Source organism: Pagrus pagrus (assembly GCF_965226575.1).
Source record: "Pagrus pagrus genome assembly, chromosome: 22".
Taxonomy (NCBI): Eukaryota; Metazoa; Chordata; class Actinopteri; order Spariformes; family Sparidae; genus Pagrus; species Pagrus pagrus.
Window position 1 is genome coordinate 5,430,986 of NC_140204.1, and position 24,942 is coordinate 5,455,927.

At 44.4% G+C, this 24,942-nt stretch overlaps 1 protein-coding gene across 2 annotated transcripts in view; it reads left to right on the plus strand.

Annotated features, from left to right (window-relative positions):
- The window catches only part of col4a6 (collagen, type IV, alpha 6), a 116,292-nt gene that overhangs the window by 46,666 nt on the left and 44,684 nt on the right, over nucleotides 1–24,942 (plus strand). For both annotated transcript variants that reach the window (XM_084344015.1, XM_084344016.1), the window contains exon 4: nucleotides 23,539–23,616. In XM_084344015.1, the coding sequence (XP_084200141.1) occupies nucleotides 23,539–23,616 (78 nt within the window). The remainder of the gene's footprint in view (nucleotides 1–23,538; nucleotides 23,617–24,942) is intronic.

Consider the following 24,942-nt stretch of genomic DNA (forward strand, 5'->3'; position numbering starts at 1 on the left):
TTAGATACCCAAAGAGTCAATGTGATTAATAACTAAATGAACAGAAATCAAGATTAGCCACCATCTTTGTTCTGAAGCACTCAATGTGGTGGTGTTTCTGCACTGCTTAAGTAAAGATCAGCTGTCAATCAAACATTAAAGGTACAGTGTGCAGGATTTAGTGGGATCTATTGGTGGAAATGGAACATTATATTCAGAATTATGTTTATTTTACACTTATGTTTTGTGTATAATTACGTAAAACTAAGAACTGTTGAAACTTTGTTACCTTAAAATGAGATCTACGTGATTTTGATTGGTTGGTTGCTTGGATTTTTGGTTGGTGTGTTGGTTTTTAGGTTGGTCTCTTGGTTTCTTGGGTAGTTGGTTGGTTGGTTGGATTTTTGGTTGGTGTGTTGGTTTTTAGGTTGGTCTCTTGGTTTCTTGGGTAGTTGGTTGATTGGTTGGTTGGTTTGATTTGGTTTTGGTTGATCGTAGACTTGAGATTGATGATCAGTATTCAACGCTTGACTTGTCATGACAGAGGGTTTAGGACCAAGAGCACACTGCACTGAGCACTGAAAGGAAATTCAAAGTCTTTTTAAAGGTGTTGAGTATAAGACAAGGACTTGAACATTGTCATGCATCTGTAAATATCCATCAGAGTGTTGATCTAAGATTGATTTTTCATTTTCTAAAGCTTCTACAAACTTCCAAGGACTTTCAAAGCTCGTTCAAACGATATCTGAGATGAGAAAGAAAGCAGGAGATGGACGGTGTGCGTGAGGGAAGGAAGGAAAGTAACCATGTAGTGTGTTTCAAAGGGAAAGTGTGTCAGGAACAGCAGCTGTGTGGTTCGGACGCACACACCCATTCGGACTGCACACACTCCTTCCATACACTCCCACTGTGGTGAGGGACAGCTATGTACGTCTCTTGTCCTGTCATGTAACTCGTGAGGAGATAGAGGAGACATGCAAGATAGAGGAATGTGTGTCGCACACACTCTCACACACACTTGGCAGCAGGTGAGGTGATGAGTACTATATAGGCTGATGTTTGGAGTTGGAGGGCATGAATGGCCGTTCTATATATTAGACGTCGTTGAGGAGTCATTTGACGGGATATTAATCACATTTTAATTTGACAGCTTTATGTTATTTCTGTGGTTTCCGAAGTTGTATTTCACGGATCATAAACAGTGACACACCGTCTGTATTTCAGTTTCTTTACCCCTTCTGCTGTTTTATGATCGGCTCATGGTCTCGTTCATCTCTGTTTTTTTTCATTTCGTCACCGACCAGACATGCTAATGTCGGGCTGACAGACTTAATGGCACAAAGACAAATGTGGCAGGGCACTCTCAGTTCAGCCGTTCACATCAGTCATTTTAAACACAGTGTAGGACAAGTGGAGCACCTGAGGGGAGCACCTGGTTCGGAGGTGTCCTTCACTTCCTGGGTCCCACCATCCATTTGTCTCCGTCTTTTGGGGCATCTTCGCTCCCCCTCACCTCACCTCTGGCCTCACACCTGGAGAGGAATCACTTAGCTTCTTATCCATGTGATGGATTTTGTCTGACCTTGTAGGCTTGTCATCGCTGTCTTGTTGTATGTCTGATTCGGACAAGTGGTGACATACCGCGTAGACGCTAGCGTACTAGCAATAGCACCAAACACTTGCTTGCTTTGTATCTGTTGTTTTTTCAGACATCGCTGCAGCAAAAAGAAGCTAACGGCTAGCCTAGCTTAGTCAAAGGAAAGACACATCAATAGGTGATTCTTGCATCTGTGCACTAGCTTGAAGATAAAACATAAGACGATCCGTAAGCTTTCAAAAGGCATTTGCGAAATCTAGCTTTTTCCTTCTTGATTCAGTTTTTGTGCTAAGCTACACCAAGATATTAAAACCAGGAGGCGTAGGTGGGCCGGACATTTTTTAGTGGCCATGTAACCCCTTTCTTTTTAGCTTTTCTTAAGGATACAGTTCAAACAAAGGCATAGTTATTATTATGTATTTGGCCCCGTTGGTACCATTTGTGAGAAAAACCACAAAGCCGTACTTTCTGTAAAGATGCTGTCAGTATGGATGTAAATGGAGGGAAAAGTCAAGGTGGAGCTCTTCGTGTGATTGTTTAAATACAGTGTATTTAAACAATAGACCTCTGTTGTGGCTACATCTGCACAACTTCTTCCCACACTGCTGAACAGGTGCATTGTGCGATTTCACAATGGCTGACCTTCATCCAGACGCAGTTAATTCAAGATATCATCAATCAAAGTTAGCAGTTTGAAGTTGAAAAATGAATTACGTTGCTGTCTGTCTGAACTTTACATTTCTATCTGTCGAAACAAGCATCGCTGACATTACAAGGAAGGTCGAGAACGTTTCTCTGGAAGAATAAAGAAGCGGAAAGAGAAATTAGAGAGCTGACAGGCATTTGTTTTGCAATGTGGATGAGATTTGGCACTGTGTGATTATTAGTGAATATAAGAACTGATCTGTATTTAAACTTATTCTTGTGGCTCTTAAATCAAAATGTTTCTCAGATTGAATCCCATATTTAGGCAAATAAATGCTGGCAAAGTGTCAGACTGTAACGGCCCAGGCTTGTCGTCTGGATTTAGAGGAACGAGCATGAATCTGTGCTGATCTCTTTGCCAGGTTTCTGGTGAAAAGATGACATTAAACAAGCAACATGACCCTGAAAATTCCCGTAGGCTGTCACACAAACATTCCCGACCTAATAAATACATCTGAGGCGTTATCGCGTCAGACTCTGAGCTTTTTTTAAATCCTCCGCGAGCCTCGAGCCGCTTAAATCAAATACGTGACAGCCAAAAAACTTCAGCGGGATTGTCCCAAAAGAGCACGTGTCAGCATCTTAAAACGGACCGACCGGTCGAGTGCACGCCGTCGTCATGTCAGATATGTGTTGTTTGTCTGGTTGCCGGGGCGACCTGTCTTGTTGCCAGGTCTGTTTGGTTACATCCTCCTCCTCCTGCTGCTCGTCTTACAGTCCGGATCCTGAGCCGGAGGTGTATAAATGGAAGATGGCTTCATTAGAGGTTAATGAGTGGCAGCACTCCTCGCTTCATACGACGCTAGTTCAGATTATTCTGGGTAATATATCAACATGAAGTACATTTATACTACAGTATAACAGTATAAATGCTGTTGGAGAGGTGCTAAAACAACAGTAGAATAATTACACTTGATATCTGATCGTCTTTCATCAGCTCAGCCGCATTAATCTCCTGCTAAAATCGCATCTCTGTAATTATAATAATTGCATCCGCAAATCTCTTGACAACGTCTAATTACAGCGCCAGGAAACGTTTAACTTGTGCACCTCTTTGCAACAACCTTAGGTGGCTCGCATTTACATATCAAACGTACGCGGCATCCGAGCGCAGCGCAGTGTTTCCCGCCTTGATCCCGAAGCATCCTAAATATCCCCTCGGGATGCTCCTCACATGGAAACTGCAGGCCGAGACGCGGTATGTGGTTGGGATGTTGGGCGCGATATATGGCCTCCGCTGGCTCCGCGCGCTCGCTGCAGACACTGTTCAATTACACATGGTACATGTGAGGGAAATACTTGGATGCGGTTGCATTGCAGCGCACCTAGAAACCGAGAAGGGGGACGATGGTAAATCGTGGCGGCATAAAGGACGAGCCGACAGCTGAGAGTCAGTGTTCAGGGCGCGTTTATTCATCAGTGTCAGCGTACAGTGGGAACCAACATGGAGGGTGACTTTCTCTTTACCTATAGGTTGGCATGATGGGGATTTATTTTAGAAACTGCTCGACAAGAAGGAATGTGAAGGAATGTGTTGGCACAGAGAGACGCTGAGAAAATCTGTAGGCCTCAGTGGTGGCTCGCAGGCTTTAATGGTTGAATCTACACATCCTACATCGGAGGTTTGGAAAGGAAATTAAAGGCAATCGATGTGTTGATTCAATAAAATAAGCTCTACATCACACTTTCTTCCACCGAGGGCCAAAACTGAAACGTAATGGTCAAAAACAAGCACTTTACATGGAACAAAGGACAAGAACACATGAGAAGTAAAATGTTTTGTGAGGATAATCCTTGTAAGTTTCTTCTCAGGGCTTCATTATCATCTTAAATTTGTTTAATTGACAGAGTGACACGCTCCTAAATGATGCAATATGAAAGCCCAAAGAGGCAAATGAGAAAAAATGTTGATGTTCATGTGTTCTTAAGTCATAAAACTGAAAAACATGTAAAGAAGTAAAATGTTTCGTCAGGATAATCTCCCGAATATTTCTTAGTGGCTCTTTTATTTGCCTCTCAGGGCTTCCGTATCACTTTAATGGACAAACTAAAGCACAAACTAAAGCACAAATTGTCACTCGCTGTGCTTTGATTATTAAAAAATAAGTAAAATGTGGGGATCCGACATATTTGAGGGCCAAAACTTAAACTTAATAGTCGACCATGGGCCAAAAACAGGCGTGTATATGGTGCCGTACGGAAGCCCAAAGAGGCAAATGAGAAAAAAAACATGGAAATCAATTTTATAACTGTGAGAAAAGAAAATGTTTTCTAATAATTATTTTCATTTGTCCCTCTGGGCTTCCGTAGTTTTCCTTTAATTGACTGTCGTCAGCACAAATCGTCGCTCGCTGTGCTCAGATTATAAAAAATTCGATCAAATGTAGGGATCCTACATATTTGAAGAGCATTTTTACTTCACTTATTTGCTTTTTCTTATCTTCCAGCTTTATTGCAGGCCGACTCGTGCCCCTTTTTGTGCAGCCTTGCTCCACGAGAGGGCTTTGATTTGGCCGCCAGATGTTTTAAAGTGAAAAAAAGTCTTGAATATCTTTAAAAATCATGCTGTTTTATTCTTTGTAAGGTAAAGACAGAGGAAACGACACTCCTAGTACCATTTTGCATGCTAATAGAATACAATGGCTGTTTGTTTTCGGCCCTCTCATGCCCTACAATCTTTTATATCCTTTGTGTTTTACATAGCGTGCAAGCGTACGCGGTTTTTGCCCGTACGAGTCGATATTGTCAATCCCTCATTTTGCTTCAACATGCCAAAACCTCCCAGCCTTCCCCAGATGTGAAAAAAAACAGCCCCCGAGTCCAAACTGTGCTGTGATTCCTATTATTGTGAACGTAACTGCAGGCGAGCCGTTGTCTGCAGCATCCAGATTGATGTTTTTTTAATAATAGAAGTATGTCAACGCGGTCTCGCCTGCAGGTATCGGAGACATTTCCCCCGCTGCCTCTCGCTCTCTGCTGTCTGTGTCGGAGGCTGCTGGGGTTACTCCCGCTCTGTTGCAGCATGCTGAAATATGCATGCAAACCGAGGTGTGCATGTGTTTCTTTCCTTTTTACACATCAGTCGGATTAAAGGTATTTGTTGCTAAGTCCTCTTTGACTTTGTTTCGACTGGTTGAATGAGTGACATCTCTTCCTGTAAGGACACGAAGACCGGCAGCTCTGACATCAGACGTTTAAAGGATATTTTAATTTGCTAATAAGACGAACAAAGACGAGTTTTGCCCTGAAAGACTCACCAAGAAGAGTTTCCTCGTAACGCGATACGTGCAACAGCTCAACAACAGGCCAAAAGCATATTTTTTATGAAATGAGGTGTGCAAAGAATCCAGGATCTTCCTCAGAAATATGCAGAGAAGAAGTGTTATGTTTCCCTGCAACCCGACACGCACCGAAGCTATGTTGTTCCCCAATAAGATGCTTCAGGTGAAGGTGAATTTGCTTCTGGCTTGATTTGCATGAAACAGTTCAAAGTACAAAGACGAGATTCACACTGAAATTAGAGACGTGACATTTCAAAATAAGACACGCAAAGAGTTTCCTTCCAACGTCATAGAAACTCTGTAACCCAATAAGATGCTCCGAGAAGAAAACAGTACTCGCTAACAGGCTTCATACTGAATTAGGACGGTAAAAACTGTTTCCTCAGAGAGGAAGGAAAACTCTTCTTCTTACGCTTCTGACATAAATTTGCACGAAACATTTTGGCTCGAAAATAAGAAGAAAAACAACGCGTGCCAGTAAAAACACTCAAAACTTCAAAATAAAACACTCAAAGATGAGTTTGCCTCTGACTTTGGCGCCAAAATAAGATTAAAATAAGACATTTGCTCTTAAATTAAACAGTAGGATGTTTTAAAGAAGAGATTCCTTCATATATAACATGCACAAAGCTGTTTCCTTCCAAAATAAGACACGTAAAGAGGAGTTTTTGAAGCTTTCAGCCTCATGTTGAATCCCTCCGCAGTATTTCTTTCTCCAGTCGAACCCTTAACCCTCATCTTTTTTTGTCTTCCTTTGTCGAGCTGTAAACCTGCGGTGACAGATGTTTGGTTTGTCTAAGGTGGCGTTCTCTAATCCGCCACGTCCTCCCCCGTCGTCAGCCTCGCCACCTTAAAGCGTACGTCGGCGAGCCACAGGAAGGAGCCGGTTAAAGCGCCCTAAACGATGTCACCTACAGTGCTTCACTTTCATCACAGGCAAACCACAACCGCAGCCTCCGTTCGGATTCACCCGCGGAGCCGCCTCGTCCTCACACATGTTCGCTCGTTTAGACGTACACATAAACACATACATCGCCTGAGGAGCCCCCAGCTAACGAAACGCCTCACCATTATGTGTCTGCATGGGTGTGTTGGTGGGAGTCAACAGGTTTGTGATTTAGTAGAGAGTCCTTCACTGTCTGTGGATCTCCTAATGCTTTCTCTTGTAGTTAATTTCCACGTCTCATTTTCTTCTGAGCTCTAACCTGAGGACAAACTTCACAGTGTATCTGCACTTAATGACTGGTTTTAAACCAAATTGTCTCCATGTGACACGATGATCTGCCTTGTTTTTGTCTCTTCTATGCTCTATTATTACTTTACATACCTGTAAGCAGCAACTTTAGGTGGAAGACAGGTTCAAATGTGTGCCGGAAGGTGTCAAAAAAACCCAAATATCAACATTTTTGCAATGTTTTTTACACAAAGATGGAGGAACTTAATGTGTAACGTGTGCCGAATTAACGAGAAGGCCCACATAGTTAAGAAATCGTCATAGATGGAGTTTCATGAGGTTAAAAAAGTTCCTCCTGACTCAAAACTCACAAAATCGAGCGTTTTTTTAAGGGAGTCTGGGGGACTTTCTCTCCCTCTTCATCTCTTTGCTGTTGCTGGCTGCAGTTGATGTCACGATATAGACCGACCCCTCAGCGACCCCGTCTGTGACTGACTTCCTGCGTCCCTCGCTGTACTTTTGATTTATTTATGGATACATGAAAACGATTAATATTAGGGCTTCAACTACGATTGATCTGTCGATTGTTTTCTCGATTAATTGTTGTCGGGTCTATAAATTTTCAGAAAACAGGTAAAACAAAATGTCAGGAACCAGAAATATATTCACGTTTCAGAAGCTGGAATCAGAGACATTTTCTTAAAGATTTACTTAATATTAAACTCAACAAGTGGCCTTTTTAGGGACATTTGTCCCCTCTGAGCTTCCGTATTTGGTTTCTACACAAGACAGCTTTTAAACTATTTGTTTTATCTTGTTTATTTTCGCCTCCTATTGACTGTTGGTGTCAAATAAAGCGACGTAACTGATCGATATCAGGGTAAAATAACAAAGTCATAATATACGATCATCTTTAAATAATTGAGCTCCCTCTCTTTCTGTCCTGCTCGTCCTCGAGCGTCGGTATATCTGAACCCTCCTCCTCCTCCTCCTCCTCCTCCTCCTCCCCTCTCACTCCTTTCTGTCTCTCCCATTCACAGCTTCAGGCTGTATTTTACTGGTTCCCATCAAAGTCTAATGGTCTGTAGGTAACTCTGTTGTTCTCACACTCACCCCGGCCTCTCCTCTGTCTCTCCCTTTCTCCCACATTCACACACACACACACACACACACACACACACACACACACACGACTGTGTGTGTGTGTGTGTGTGTGTGTGTGTGTGTGTGTGTGTGTGTGTGTGTGAGTGTGTGTGTGTGTGCAGGAGAAGAGAAAGAGGTGGATCAGATCACAAAAGCCGGAGCGTCAGGGTGATATTTTAACCTCACCATGCTGCTTTAGGAGCTGCTGAAAAGCTGATTGACTGGAGAGGAGAGGGGAGAGGAGGGAGTCTATAGCATAGCTGGGAGTCTTGTTTTTTTTTTTTTTCCTGCCTGCAGGCGACCTATACGTGGACATACTCCGACCCTGGTTACAATGTGCGGCTGTGGTTTCGTGCCTCGGCATTTGTTTGAGTGTTTTTCGAGAGATTTCTACACTTAACGTCAATGAGTGAGACGCGTTTTCAATAACTCAGGTAGTTTTCTAGACGCCGAAAGTTGTTTTGCATCCAATCATGTGCATGGGCAACCTGGTGCCTACGTTACCCACAATGCAATTAGCCACTGAGTGACATCACTGGCGCCAGAGATACTACTTTTCTTGACACATCCAGCGGTGCTACCTAAGACTTGCAGACGCGCTTTAATGTTTAACATTGGTGGAGTAACCCTTTAAATAGCAACGGAGGTGATTAGCCTAGCTTAGCTTAGCAGAAAACCCTGTGAACTGGGCTAAAGCTGCCTAAAAAACAACAAACTTACATAAAGCACGTTAATTACTCAGCTTTAGACGTCTTATTTTTCAAATCTGCGCCTCGACAGGCCGGTCTTTATGCTAAGCTAAGCTAATCGCCTTCCAGTCACGGCGGAGAGCGACATCAATCTTCTCGTCTTACTCTCCGAGGGAAAGGGGAATTTCCCGAAATGTTTGTGAAATGATGTTTAAAGGCTTTGATAGTCGTTACGGTTACTCATCCAAATTAACAACAAACGGCTGTTACAGCTCTGAAGAAACGCGCCGCTCACTTCTGGTGTTTACTGACAAATCGAGATCTTTTGACTGTTTCTGTAAATTGATTTAAAATCTGAAGCTCCGACTGTTACGGAGCGTTCACAAAAGTATTTAGAGATTACTCTTCTTTGGAGAGAAATAAGCAAAAACCAGACAAACTCATTCATTAAGAAGAAGAAGATCAGGGCTGACCTGCTCCTTGAAAAATCTCAAGGACTTCCTCAAGGTTCCTTGAGCGTGCCAGCCCAAACTCATCAGCTTTATTCTGCTCTTGTTTCAAGAGTTTTTGGACCTTTTTACCATTTATGGACGTTTCATCGGGCTGCGGCTCGGCCTCGAAACACCTCACATCACTAATAACTCTGCAGATTTCAAACGCAGCTCCACTATTTTCACCTATTTGATCTGTTTTATAGAATAAAAAACAAAAATAGTGCAGAAGGTTCAGGCGTCACGCTTCGCTTCACACGTCTTTTCCATTTAAGGACATCACAGCGGTGCAGCTCTCATCATATCAGGAGGGTTCACTGGACCCTGCAGACCAGATTTTATGGGAGAGAGGGTCCAGTTTGCAAAAAGTGGCTGCTTTAAATACATGTTTTTAATGTAAAAATTGAAAATTACGACTGTTATGACCGTTTTAATGTGTGATTTTTATCCATTGAGGACATTGTGCTGCTGAAGCGTCTTCGACCCTGACCTCTGACCCAAACCTTCCCTTCTGGGCTCATACGAACATCAATCCGTCAGATTTATGATGCGATCCAGACCGACTCCGCCCGTCTGGTCAAAAGACAAAACCACAGATTAGACTTCGGCAGACTCCTCCACGCTTAGTCAGCATCATCAGTGAGATTTAATGGAGCGAAGCTGCTGTCGTTTGTTAGTCAGGAGGGTTAAAAGTGAAATTTTAAGCCTGTGGTCTTATTACATCGCCACAGGCTCTCCCAGGTGTGTGTGCACTGGTATGAATTTCCTCCCTTCACTTATCTGTCTTGCCTGTGGTCAGAAACAGGAAGTTAGAGGTCGAGGATTCAGTGTTGTGTCTCCTCGCACGCCCAGCGACGATGACTCAGGTCTCCGTTTAACCCTTGTGGTTTTGATATCTCCGTCTGGCTGCACAGTAGCCGCACGAGCAGACTGCGGTGACAGCGAAATGCAGGCTCTGTTATTTATGTGGGCTCAGGTGTTTGAACAGGCGGCCCGACTTCAATCGCCGGGACACGTGAAGCAGATGCAGCTGACGGACGAGTGGAGGATGAGTCAGCGGAGGGGAATTCTTGTCTGTCTCCTAAATCCACAAAATCCAGCTCATTAAATATGGTTAAAGACACGAGAGGAGGTTTTGATGATGTCTGGTGTCAGGAGTGAACTTTAGCCACAACTGAAGGTTAATCAGGTCTGTGGTCGGTGATGTTTTACCTGCGTGACCTGACTCACGAGGAGTAAAGAAGCTGAGGTCGGAGGAACTTGAGGAATAAATGATGACGGTTAATCATCTGCAGATATTTTGAGCATCAATTAAAAGTCAGAAATGACTGATTCCAGTTGCTTAGATGTGAATATCTTTTGGTTGTAGACGTAACAAGACGTTTGAAGGTGCTTTCTCTGACACTGATCCAACATTTTGAACCATTTTCTGACATTTAATAGACCAAACAACTCATTGATCAAGAAAATAATCAACAGATTAACAGATTATCGGTTGCAGCCGAAATTTAAACTGAAGTGAAGTATTATAGATTTGAACTGTGACGTTAAAGATGTTCCCACGCTCAGAGGTGTATCGCTAAGACCAGCACTTGACCCAGTTTGTCAGGATTTAACAAACAAGACATAAAGTTTTAGTTATTGAGCTCTAGAGGTGTTGGTAGGTAACCTTTGGACGAAGCCAGACGAGCCGTTTCCCACCAGATCACAGTCTTTATGCTAAGCTAAGCTAATCACCACCTTCTCATCTTAACTCTCGGTAAAATGGCAAATACGCCTTTAAGCTGTCCAGCAGATCGTTTCATTTCTGGCCTTGAAAATGTCAATAAAGTTACGGAAAACTGGGTCAAAGACAGAAAAAAGGAAACAGCGAGTGGAAGCGATGATTTAAAGAGAGACTGTGGCTCTCAGTGCCAGAGTTGTGTTTTCATTCAGCCTGCAGGTGTGATCCTAGACGCACACATTCACACACACAGACACACTAACTCCATGTCCAGATCACCACCACCCCTCCGTGTTCACACCACCTCGACAAGGAGGAGAAAAAAAAAAAAGGGAGTGAAGTAGCACCTCTGTTCGCGAGACATCCGTTACTAAAAATAGGCCCCGGTTGGCAGCGGCGGCTGGCAGCGCGAGGCGTCAGTTTGGCACGGCGGCGGGATACAGTGAGGTAACCTGAGGTGCACGCTGGCTCAATGATCCCGGAGCTTTTTAAGAGGATACGTTTGTGTGCGGAGCTCAGATCAGACGGATCATCGGTTTATTAGTGACGAGGAAGTTTAAAAGTCTGTTGGAGAGTTGTTTTTGGATTTCTTTGCCTCCTTCATGTGTTTTCTTCCTCTGTGTTGAGGACACTGATGTGATGTGATGTATCGGATGTATGGATTTCTCAGTTCTCAGGTACAAAAAGTGAACTATTTCAGTTATTTTGACGACAGATTCGGGCAGAAATCTGTGGGTCGGACTTCTTAAATGTGAATATTTTCTGGTTTCGTTCCTCCTCTGTGACTGTAAACTGAACATCTTCAGGTTCTGGACAAAACGAGACATTCGACGATGTCATCTTTGGCTTTGGGAAACACTCATCGACATTTTTTCCGGTCATTTCCAACAACCGATCGAGAAAATAACTGTTGCAGCTCTCTTAATGTGCCGATCCCAGAGGACGTGATGTCACGTGACGGCAGCTTAGCTTAGCATAAAGACCGTAAAACAGTCACATCGCTGCTCTGCCCCATAGGAGACAGTTTGTTAATCTGCCCTGTGGGATCATCTCTACCAGGCTGTCATCCTGGTGCACTGCCTGCAGCAACACACACACACACACACACACACACACACACACACACACACACACACACACACACTCACAGACATAGGAGTCTACGGGGGGATTTATCCTTTCACGTCGATGCGTGGGGACCCACTGATCGGTTTACACTTGTTGTTCGGACGAAACCTTAAACTACGCCGATGAAGGCATGCGCGTGTGTGTGTGTGTGCGTGTGTGTGTGTGTGTGTCTGTGTGTGTGTGTGTGAGTCTACGTCAGGACTCTTACCTGCTCTTTTGAGGCACATTTGCTGAATCTCAGATTTCCGCCTTCTTATATCTGAGCTGTAATTACTGTCTTATTGTGATGTATAGACAAAACACACACACACACACACACACACACACACACACACACACACACGTACAGTAAGTGCACATTCCCCCGTCTATTCCTTTATGTTCACATCCCTTAAAGGTACAAACACATGAAACCAGATCTGGTTTTCCGCTGAAGATTATTCTCACACCATCAGTCCCACCTGTCCTCCATTACACCGCCTTTTCATCCCATCTGTACCTGTTGGAGGCCGTTACTCCTTCCCCCCTCCTCCGTCTCTCCGTTCACCTCCCCTACAGCCCCTCGCCCCCCCATCTCCTCCAGGCGAGGGGCGTTTGGCTCCGTTCAAAGGTGTGATTATCACAGCACTTATCGAGAGGGGTGGACACTGTGACTTCATGTGTGTTTCCTCACATGCCTGCATTGTGTTTAGACGTGTCTTCCAGTTTACGCCTTAAAATCACTAAGATCTATTACATTTTTAAAATATTGTTTGTAGTTTGGCAGACGCTCACAAAAGTTACCAAACGAGCCTCCATGTTGATGTTTGCGTGGCTGTAGGAGGGTGTGTGGACGTGTACCATGAATCTAAAGTAAAAGTAAAGATGGCGTCTGGCACGTACGTCAAAAAGACTTCCTAGCTTCCAGGTTTACTTCCTTCCCGGCCGGTAGCATCCACGCTAACATGCTCACGATGTAATGTTTTCCATTCTATAGTTAGCAATAAACACAAGGCACAGCTGAGGAGGATGCAAACTGGTTTTGCAGGAGTATTTTCTTCACTAGTTTTCAGTAGAAAGTAGGTCAAAGTCATGAGAAACACGATCCAACCGTCAGCATGTACTTTAAACCAAACAATGACCACATTTTGTTTGTTTGCGCTGCTTAAAAGAACAAGTGTTTGACTCTTGAAAGCTGTTTCTAGCTAATAAAAACCGTCTCTGCTCAAACTCACCCGCTCATGTTCACAGTGTGCCTCACTAATGGATCCTCCGGTGTTGCAGCCCTGAGTGTGTATCATAAATATTATCTTTAGCATCTTGTTGGCTTCACTCCGCCGCGCTAATTGAAATCAAATCATAAATACTCCTCTGCGGTCTGATGTTATATCACCACAAATAAGCGTCTCGCTGTGTGATGTGACTTGTCTCCGGATGATTTGTCAGCGTTTGAACATTTTGTGGTCGCACATAAAGTTTGTTCTATCAACACATTGAGAGAGGGGAAGTGATTTATCAGAGCGATAAGCCCCTCAGAGAAACAGACAGTTCATCAATCCCACCTGTTTACAGAGAAACAGGCCAATGTCCCTGTGGTTTGTGGTGAGCTGCCAATGAGACGATTAAATAATATCGATAACGAAAGGATAAACAGTTGCTTCAATTAAAATTTCGATTTCTTAGACTTTTACGCCCTGACAATTGTCTTTTACGTTTTTTTATGAGGTGCACCTGAATGCAGCCTTACGAGATTTACTCACCAAACCCAAACTGTGCCCACGTTAGGCGCTTGGCGGACTCTGGTTCTGACTCAGACACACTCTTACAACTACATTTACACTCGCTGTAGGTCTAGAAACTGTGTACCAGAGGAAACGAGGCACATTATGTATCTGCCGTAACGTGCATGAACTCAGCGGTAACAACACACGGAGGCCTATTGTGACACGAGACGCCGCATGGAGGGTGCTGCACCTTGAAAAAGGAGTGTGGTTTGTAAGCCTGCATCGATGCAGACTCAGCGTTGGAGGGTCCAGTGCAACCCCCCCCCCTTTCCCGGTATTCAGACCTGCAGCCAAAGCGCTGCCTGACAGTCCAACATAGTCAGAACACCAGCTTCCGGTCGGGGTTTGGTTTCTCTCACGCCTGCTCTCCAGCCGAGGCTGTAAATCCACTCCGAGTGCAGGACGGTGACATGAAAATAGACCCGAGCCACCGAAGATAGAACGGTGAGTCACTTGTAAAGGGCACGCAGGGTCGACGGTGATTGCAGCGATCGGTTCAGTATCAGAAGAAACACCTTTTTTGTAAACATGCATTGGACCGAGAGTATGGAAACATGAAGGCACGTCTCCTGGCAGTCAGACACGTCTGGGATTCTCCCTCGCCTGCATGGATGTTTTCCATTGGTTCAGTCACCTCTCCCTCTGCCAGTGGCGATGATTAATCATCGTTTTTATAAGCCGTGATGTTGAAAGATGCCCTCCAGGCGAGGTCTAAATTTGTCTGTGCATCCTCCACCTCTCAGCGCAGACACACTTGGAACGAACGCCCCCAGCCAGCCGGCTGCCCACTGGCACAAAACGGGCACAAACAACCAGCGGCAGGCAGCTTCACGCCAGCTCCATGATGTCACGACGGCAATAAACAAAAAGATCTCCGAGACGTTGCATGCAGCAGAAAAACCTGCAGTCGGTACAGAGCGAGACAAAAGGAAGAGACCTCGGGTCTGAGCCAAAGCAAACCGCGAGCTGCTGTCCGGGCAGGAGCGCAGACGATGAGGGGGGGAAGGACGCGGAGCGAGCGATGGGGCAGGTGAAATGTGTGTTTAGGTGCAAATCAGTCAGAAATTACACGGCATGAAGGGAATGATTGGCACAAAGAAGGGGCGAAGAAAGAAATACAGAAAGATTTCAGCTTTAAAGAGGGTCTGAATGATAGCAATCCGAGCACCCTTAACCTGTAAAGGGAGTGTGAGCGCCCATTAGAAGAGGCAAGGTGGGGCACGAAACCCTGAATCCTCCTCCTCGCTGATAACAATCTACTCATAGAGACACACTTAAGGATCTGGGCTGGGCTTAAATACAGGACCCGAGGATACATAAACCAGAACCAGAGCGCTATTAGCGAGAACATGTTACTTAGCTCCTGTTTCTGCCTGCGTGCCCGCTCTCGCCCCCGGTTCATTTTGTTCTTAAAAAAACACGATAAAATTGCTAAATTTCCCCCCTTAAGTCTTTAATTACGTTCATGAGGAGGAAAAAAAGGGAGATAGAGCCGAGTTAGAGAGAGAGAACAAGGCCGGGCAGGTCGAGTCCTAATCCTGCGTAATAGTGATGTTTCTGTTCCATCACGACTGCACAATGCTCCGGGATCTGTCTGTGTGTGTGTGTGTGTGTGTGTGTGTGTGTGTGTGTGTGTGTGTGTGTGTGTGTGTGTGTGTGAGAGGCCTACAGGTTCACACATGTGTGCAAGTAAGAGAACAAATAATGGATCTGATGCATTTATCTAGAAAAATTCGCTTCACCCCGACACGCTGCTCACTTTTTCTTTGGAAACTGTGTGTGTGTGTGTGTGTGTGTGTGTGTGTGTGTGTGTGTGTGTGTGGGTGTGTGGGTGTGTGTGTGTGTAAACAGTACAGGTTTTTACACGCGTGCATGCAGACAAACAAATGAAATGATGATCCTTTTAATACGATCAAATTAAGTTAGAAAATTAACCGAGAGGAGACATGAAAGGTCACAGAACATACCTGTGTGTGTGTGTGTGTGTGTGTGTGTGTGTGTGTGTGTGTGTGGGTTAGTGTGTTGACATCCATAGTGATTGATGATACGTACGATAATTTGAGGTTTCTAAATGTCAGGATTGTGTAATTCTTACATGTATTCATCAGCCTGTTCGGTTTTGATCCTTTCCTTCCGGCGGTGGTGAGATGTAACCGAGTACATTTACTCATGCACTGTACTTGAAACTAACAAAGTATCATTTTTCATTGTGAGATTTGTTTTCTAGTGGATTTCCTTCACCTGTAGTCCCTCTCGCCGTGTTTTCAGCTTGTTCCTGTGGCTCTCTGTGTCAGGGGAGATGTGGCACTTGGAAGCAGCTTTACTCGCTAAGTCTTTGCTTCGACTCTGCCAGGAAATTGTGCAGCACGTTTGGATTTAGATTTAAGTTTGTGACATGAAGGCGTTTCGCAACATTAACCCGGTCTTAACACGGATTAGAGATTGAGCAATGGAGAGGGGGATGCTGTTTACTATCTGCTTCCATCAAGCCCCAAAATGCATCTGGATTCAAAGTTCATGACAGCTGATGTCAACTGTGCTTTTCAGGGATATCAGTGTTTTTGTTAGTTTTAACTTGTCAGCAACAAATCATGTGTCCTTGTTCTTACTGCATGACCTCCTTACAAAACAGCCCGTTAATTAAAAATTCTCCTTTTCTTAATCATTTTTTAATTCTGTACCTGTAAAATATCTTTCAAACTGTTTCCGTAGTTTCAGAAAGTGAACGTAAGTCTCTGAAAAAACTCCCTCTCCTGATGGGATTGTCTTCAATCAGCAACAGCGGCTTTACTTAAAAAAATAACATGACATTGTCAAAGAAACATGCAGATTTAATGTTAAATGTGATTGATTAAGTCTCAGAAGGCTGATAATTGATTTTGACAGAAGATACGGACCCTTAACAATGATCAAAACTGCCGTACCTTCAGAAAATGAACATAAAGTCTCTGATGAACCCGTCTCCTGATGCGTCTGCGTTCTGTCTTCGATCAACAACAGCGGCTTTACTTTATTTACATTTCAAGCCGGCGGCCATGTCAGCTGCCTTCGTGCGACGTCCTGTTTGGGTCCGACTTAGCGCCGCAAATTTCCGCTGTCTGACCGAGTTATGGATGACCTGCCTCCAGCTGGGTGGCCTCGTCGACAGGAACACACACACACACACACACACACACTCACACAGAAACACACGTATGCTTGTGTACAAGTACACAAAGCGTGCACGTGGCTGTGATTGCGTGCTTATATACAGTCCATACTGCTAACACACAGCATGGAATAAACAGAAGTAGATGAGGAACGCTGGAGGCCCAAACACAGCTGGTTAGTCTCCTGTGGTGGATGTCAGGGTCACAGATGGACCAGAGAGGAGAGAGGAAGAGGAGGAAGGAGGGGAGATAAGGAAGGATTTGATGAGGAGGGGTAGAGGGTGAAGGAGAAAAAAAGAGGGATGACAAAACAAGGAAGAGATGTGAGATAAGACTTTGGAGAGAGGACAGACTCTTCCTTCTTTTATCTACATTTTCTTGTCAAAAAGTCTCATTCATCGTGTTCGTGTCCTTGAAGTCATTCCTCAACTTCAAAGTTGAAATGTAAAGCGAGTCCTCAGGGTCGGATTGTGGATCTCAACCTGGTTTTTGTTGTTAAAAAGCAACAGCGGCTTGACAGGTGTTTGACTAAACTCTCATTGGCTGTTAACCGTGTGATGACATGTTGATCGACAGGCTGTAGATTTAACAGATTCCTGCAATCGCATCGGACACTATCGCTTCAGGAAGCACTCCTACCCTTACATTACTTACATTTTTTGAGCTCGAAGTATAGAGCTACAGTATATTTCCCAAAATGTAGGACTATTCCTTCAAAGACCTAATCAATACAGATGAATTCAAACAGTTTTATGAACTATAGACTATAGATAAATCACAACCATGCCTGTCCTGACCTTCAACCAAACCACCATCATCCTCAGCAGCGAGGAATCCTATAGCATACAAGGCATGCAAAGTTTTATCTCGCCGTTTTTAAGAAAACAAACGTTGAGGCCGTCCTGTCACATCACGCTCTGTTGTCTCAGCCATACGTCTCTGAAAATGCACATCACACCCTGGGTAACCCTAGACTCAACCTTCATCCGGATAACATCAGCAAGACCCTGTAGGAACGCACAGACGTGTCCAGACGTCAGCCGGTACCCACGAGCTGCCAATCTGAGGTGTGTGAACAGCAGGCAGGTTTAAGCAGACAGGTATTACGGGCGGCTTTTAAAATTCTCCGTCAGACGTATGTACACGAGAGTGTTTGGACAGTAAAGTATGAGCAAACAGAGGAGATTGATTGGGGAACATTAGCCGGGTAATGCCGGGATGACAGAGCGGGAGGAAGAATGAACATTCGGGATCGGGAATGTGCCTGTTCCGTCACGTTATGTCGGCTAATGATGCTAAATTATGAGCGCGCTGCTTATTGTCTTTACAGTGTTCGTGTCTGATCCTGCGGCAGCTTTACATTCCTTTAACGTAACCTCAACACGAAGGGTCACTTCAGTCAAAATGCAAAGCGGGTTTTGGTTGTTCGTCAGTCCTTCCCATTCTTGTGAACGCGATATCTCAGGATTTCTTTCTTCAGATTCAGATTCAAGGATGAACTGGTTAAAATCTGGTGGTCAAAGGTCACATGTCTCAAGTGATAATACGCTAATGATAACAAACTTTCACAGATATGTCTAATCGGATTAGAGAGTCAAAGGTCAAGCGGAGAGTGTGACCATACTTCACATCTGGTCTGATACTGAAGAGGTGACACTGATCTTGGGTGCCCACCTTGAATCTGTGGTGTGTTTGTAGAGATCTTCTGTGCCGTCAGGTCGAAGATGTTTGTGACTTTCGTCTATGTTTGACGGAAGCGGACCGCAGAGCGCATCGAGCCAGACAGGAAGTCTGGTCAGTTTTCAAAATAAGATACCTGGTGCCGACTCGGGATCGACAGCACGTAGTCCAAGACAAGCTCATTGGTTTTGCTGATATTGAGCTCCAGGTGATTGATGTTGCACCATGTGACGAAGCTCTCTCTCAGTCCTTTGTACTCCTCTGTAAAAAAAAGATAGCCTAAGCTCAGACTGCTGGTCAAAATCTGTGTTTTGGCATATCATGATTGCATCCAGGTTGCTTTTAGAAAGTCTGGACAACAAGAACACACATCAGGAGGTGGTTTAAACTGAGATTCGAGTCAGATTTCTACAGATGCGTCTCAGTCTGGACGCTCTGGACGCTCGTATCAGATTTCAAAGCGTCTTTTGTGTCACCTGCAGCTCGACACACAACAACAAAATCAAATCTAAAGAGACAGAAGTGCATCAGAGCAGAGCGGTACGGATGTTGACAGTGTGATTGTTTGGAGGGGAAGATTATGGATCTATATTTCTCGTGCTTTTTCATGTGTTAGAAAGCGGCTGATGACTGGTTGGTGCTTATAGGCAGTAATTCAAGGTGAAGGCATTTTAACTCTGATGGTGGTGCAAGGCCAGCACGAGAGCACACGCACGTTGTGTTTCAATGGGTGTAAGATGATGCGATGATCATGTAGCTGTCATATTGTTGAACCAGGGTTTCAGCTCATTGTGCTCATAAGTCTTTGTCCTCTATGGGAGAATGTCGTGTGTGCGCTTGCTTTTGTGAGGACCAGCGTTTGAACTTTCAACGTGAGCATATTTTGTCACTTTTCTAAAATTCAGTAAAAATTGAATGAAGTTTGGTGCAGGGACTGAGGAACGTCCTGCCAAAGAGTGTAGAACCACCTTGTGTGCACTCACGCAGCGTTACCTTTGTCTACACGATGTGAACACGCTCACGTGTCCGACTCCACGTGCGTTTATTTACCTCCAGTCGTTCCCTTCTTGCGTCTTCCCGCTCTGTATTTAACACCACCATCGCTGCTCACACATCCCTCGGGCGCTGGCTTTAGTTTCTGTCTGTGTCATCCTTCGCTTTTAACTCTGGGTGTGGACAGAGCGAATTGAACCGGGATCATCTCCGCCCTGCTCAGGTAGAAGCTGGATTATACCCCAGAACAATGGGTCGCATACTCACTCTGACTGGATAACACCTGAGGAAGTATTCATGCCTCGACGAAAAGGAGGATAATAGGCCGAAATAATAGAGATGGGAGCAAAGAGAGCAGCAATAAGTCTTCTTTTTTCTTGGTTCGACTGCATAAAATTCCCATCCGGTCCGCTCCTTCCTCTTTGTTGCTCTTTTTTCGACTTAATTTGCCGGGCCGTGAACGCTCCAAATCGCTTGTTCTGCTTCTATTTTTAGCTCCTTCTTCTTTACCCTCTTTGCCAAAACATCAATTTGAGCCTCTCCCTCTCTCTCTCTCTGGCCTCCCTCCACTTCTTTTACCCCTCTTCCATCGCTTCCTCTGCTCCCTCCATTAGCCCAAATTTCACCGTTTTCCCCGGCTCACTTTCTCCCTCTCTTGCCCTCCTTCTGTCACTGTGATTAGAGGAGTTGAGGAGATCAGAGGGAAGAAAGCAGGAGCAGCACCACTGACCTTTCCCCTCCTTCCCTCTCTCTCTCCTGTCTGTGCCAAGCTCGCTTTCTCCTTGTTGTGTGTTTTTCCTCCCTCCAGTCGTTTTGTCTGCAGGTTTAATGGCCGTCACTGATTCTGTCGGTTGTAGTTGTAGTAGTAGTAATCTTTTATCTCACCTCTGCGGCATTTACCACCTAATGTGTGACCACCAGTCTTTTTTTTTGTAATTTCCTTACCAAATATTTTTTATTATTACTAAAAGGAATTTTCTATCATTCTTCTACAAGAAATAGAGCTGGTGGAGACCAAAAATGGAGCAAAAATGTAAGAGATTATTGGACTTTTTCAAACTTTGGTCTCAAAATCAAGTATGGTTTTCTGGGTCTTAAAGTTCTGGGTGCTTTTTGGTGGTGGAGACCAAAAACAGAGCAAAAAGGAGAGTTTATATGCACGTAAATTCATCAGTTAATAGGCAACTCTACATATAAGTATAATAATATGTCCTTTGCTGCGTTACCACTGCGATTCCCACGCTTTGAACATTTTCTGATTAGTGTATACTCGCAGCATTTTATTTATGTCTCATTTTGGAAAATCTGCAGCTGCAAACCAGCTTTTTGTTTGTTTGTTTATTGTGCTTCGACACATCAACATGGAGCATATGCCTGATGGACCGATGACGCAAAATCCCGTACGGAAACGGTTATCTTTGTGGGTCTGTAAACCGCTGTGGAAACGTACACAACAGCGTTTTGGAGAAGCCTTTCAGTAGATTGAAACATAGCTCCTGGCATACTTGCCAACCCTCCCAATTGTCCCAGGAGACTCTCACTTTTCACTGCCCTGTCCTGGTTTCCTACCATGGTCATTATTCTCCTGTATTTTTCCTGATTTATGACACCTTTTTAACCTTTTATTTGTCACAACCCGTAGTCTACTGTACAGTTTACTAGTTTAAAGTCTCTGAAAGGTTTGGTTTCAAAATCAAGTCAAGTAAAGGTTTCTGTGTCTAAAAGTTCTGGGTGAAAACATGATTAGCATTGTGTTCTCGCTCGCTGCCCCTAATTGGCCTACAAATCTTTAAATGCAGGTTTAAAGTCGTTGAGCCTTGATGTGTCACATGAGTTAATATAAATAATCTGTGATTGATCTGAATATTTCTCAGACACCTCCACAGTCTTTCCCAGGCTCTCATTATATGAGACTGAGACCCAGACTAGACCATCTGACGATTACTTCCAGGGGTCCTGGAGGGTCCTTGACCTCGATTATTGTGGATTATTGTGGATATGAACTAACACACCCTCTCACCTCCTCACACTTTCTCCTCATCCACCCCTGTCCTCTGAGCCTCCATCGCAACCCCACCAACACCCTTTTGTCCCTCCACCCCTCCTGTCCCCGTCTCCTCCACGTCTCTCCACCCCGCCAGCACCCTTTCATCCACTAATCACATTGAAATGCCAGCTATGACCTGTGAGTTTGACCCCGAAGAGACCCCAAAACTACGGACTCATATGAGACATTTGCTCCCTTATGCACAAGGAGGTGATGATTAACTATTTATCAGATATTTATACAAAATGAAGCTTCACACGCAGCGTTTCAGAAGCAGAAATACACAAATACGTAGATGACACATCCAAAAATCACACATGTCGACGCTCACCATGTGGTCCGTCCCCTCCCACCCAGAGCGAGCCCATAAGTGAATGGACAGCATGCGGCGTTTTCAAGTCATGCCACTCATATGTCAGCTTATTAAAGCTCTCTCTGCTGCTTATAACCTCTAAAAAGCACTGCATGATGTTTGGTAGATATCTCAGGAATGCCACCCCGAACGCAAAGAGGTTAATCTGTGGTTCACTCGGAGTTTACGAGCTACACATGTCGAGTGGGTGGTGATGGAGTTTGTTTACTGTGCGTAGGACGGGTCGTATCGAGGACAGAAAGTGGAAGAAAAGTGGATTTAAAAATGATGTTTCCTCTGGTCTGTTCTTCACCCAGATGTTTGACTCTGGCTGTAGTTTTGTCTGTCTGGTGTGTGTCTGTTACTGATTAACAAGCAAAGAAAGAAAGAGCTTCTCTGGGGGCTGGCTGTTGGTCGGTCGCAGCTACCTGCACAGTGCAAGACATGTGTGAAACTGGAAACAATCCAGTCATAGCAAACCGGCGAGCGAGCACACAAACCCTAAACACCTTGGGACTGATGTCGAGAAGGTTTGTTTGCTATGACTGGATGAACAATGTGACTCGCCATCCTAAGAAAACAAGTCGCAAATGGGAACAGGACGGGATGGGAGTCAATTTGGCAGCGGTTTGGACAAGATAGGAGTGAAAATGAACTCCCACGTCACTGGACTTTCCCTCTGGAAACAGTGTTGACATCTGTTTTGTAACAATTGATGAATGATACAACTAGTTAGGAGACGTGGCATGAGTACCCTAACCCTAACTGTCTTCGGTTTGATATCCAATCACGATGTCAGACTCCTAAGAAAAGAAATAAGAAGATTGATGGGATGGGATTCGTTCTTCTGGGAGTGAAAATCCAGCCTGAGTCAAATTATAGTATCATGTTGTGTGATCAAACCGCTCAGGAAGTGTTGTAGTCGCTCTGAGCTTCTCGTCGTGTGGTTTCAGCCAGACGAGCGTCCCGCAGGTCACAGCGACTTTATGAAAAGGACTCATGCGGAGTTGTTTCCCCGGGGCTGCCGCTGCTTGCTGTTATCACTGCCTCTATTCTTTTCGCTCAGAGCTTCGTCTCTGGTTGTAGTTAAGGCTGGTTTTTTTGTGCCTCTGTTACCAATCAACAAGCAGAGAGAAAGAGCTGGAGGTCAAACGCCGACTCATCTGTGATCTGTTAGCAAACACAGAAAAGAAAAGGCTGTAATCACAAAAGGGAGCACTGTTCGTGACCTGGAGAACGTGATAGCACACGTTGTGTTTGATACATAATCAGATCTCCTCTTTTTAAAACAGCATGCACTTTTTCAGTCATCAGATTATCAGCTCTGACTGGATCTGATCCGTTTCTAAATCCCCCATGAATCCCTCTGCCTCCTTAAAATCGCTGTAAATCTGCCGACTTCTCACTGATGCAACTGTGATGATTCCTCACATCCACGTGACTCATGGAGCTGTTACCTGAGTCTCTTCTGCTTCTGTTTGCCGCCTTTTTCTTTCATTTTTTCTGCTTGTTCATGAACAGACACTTGTTCAGCTTGACTTATTCAGCTTTTCTCAACATGAACAGCGGGATTCGAACGCCAAAATGTCTAATGCATCACACCTATTCCCGATTTCTAACCTCCTCCTCTTTTTGTGTCTGCAGGGATCCAAGTCTGACGAGCCGTGTGGAGGCCGCGACTGCAGCAAAGGATGCAAGTGCATCCCGGAGAAAGGCGGCAGGGTGAGTCACGTCTCGTCTGCACGATGCCGGCTTGGCTCACGTACAGTAAAATGTTTTTTTACAGATTTCCGAACACCTGAAGGAGGCGCAGCACATGTAGCCTTCTTCATCACACTTTAATACTTTTCATGTGTAGATTTGGTTCTTTGCACTCACAGTAAACTGTTTAATTAGCTGAAGAAGCTAAGAAACGCTGACCTCGTGGCTCCATTTTTAATTTTTCTATCTCTTTCCCTCACACGGCCGCACACATTAACACCCACAGACACGATCGCTATTCGACATAATCAAAGTGAGCTTTGCGTTACACGAGTTCAAACAGTCCTGATCCAAGACGGCGTCTGTAGGCGAGGAGCTCATTTTCCTGTCATCTGTTACCGATGACATCCAATAAAGCGTCGGCGGGGCGTGAGCTGATTTGCTCATCGATGATTGAGTGCACAAGAAGTATTCGGGTCCTTTAGTTAAGTAAAAGTACTAATATCACACTGGGAAAATACTCTATTACAAGAAAAAGTCCTGCAGTAACAGCCTGAGAAGAAGTGGGGAAGAAGTAGAAAGTTGCATAAGATGGGAAAGTGCTTATGTGAAGTACTTGAGTAAATGTAAATGTTACAATATGTCATTAAACAAGACGTTTATCTCAGTGCATGTACAGATACACACCTGTCAGCTGTTCACACTTCAGTATCGACGAGCAGAGCAGCTCCACTTTCTGATTTATGCCCTTTTATACGTCACTATAAACCTGCCGGCTTCATATGCATTCCTGTACGTTAACGAGCCTCTATAAATGCTTCAGCATCATCGGGTCAGAGGGGCGAAGGCTGTAAATAAGTGGAAGGGTTTGTCTTTATGTTATGAGGAGGCAGTAGGAGATCCAGACGCAGATGCGCCACACCAAACCTCATTATAAAAACGGCCGATTTTAGAAATAAAAACCTGAGAATGAAGATGAAAATAGGATTTTACATTACAGCTACCAGCTATCTGTTGAGTGCAAATAAAGTATAATAAATAAGGATGTTCTATATTAATATTATAATTTCCACTTTTAGAAGGGTTTGGTTTCCCCTTGGTTTTGCCTCTCAGGCTACGTACGAAAAAAAGCGGTAAAAAACTGTAAAAAATGAAAATAAACAACCCCCAGCTGAGAGCTGTCTGTGTGCGTGTTCACCTCTGGCTAAAAACCAGACTAACTGTAAGCTTCACACTCTTTCAGCCTGTATCCAAACAACAATTACTGTCTGACACACAAGCCTGCACTTACTGCCTGCCTCACTGTACGCCTGTTCAGCTAAATAACACAGCGACGACCTCCACTTC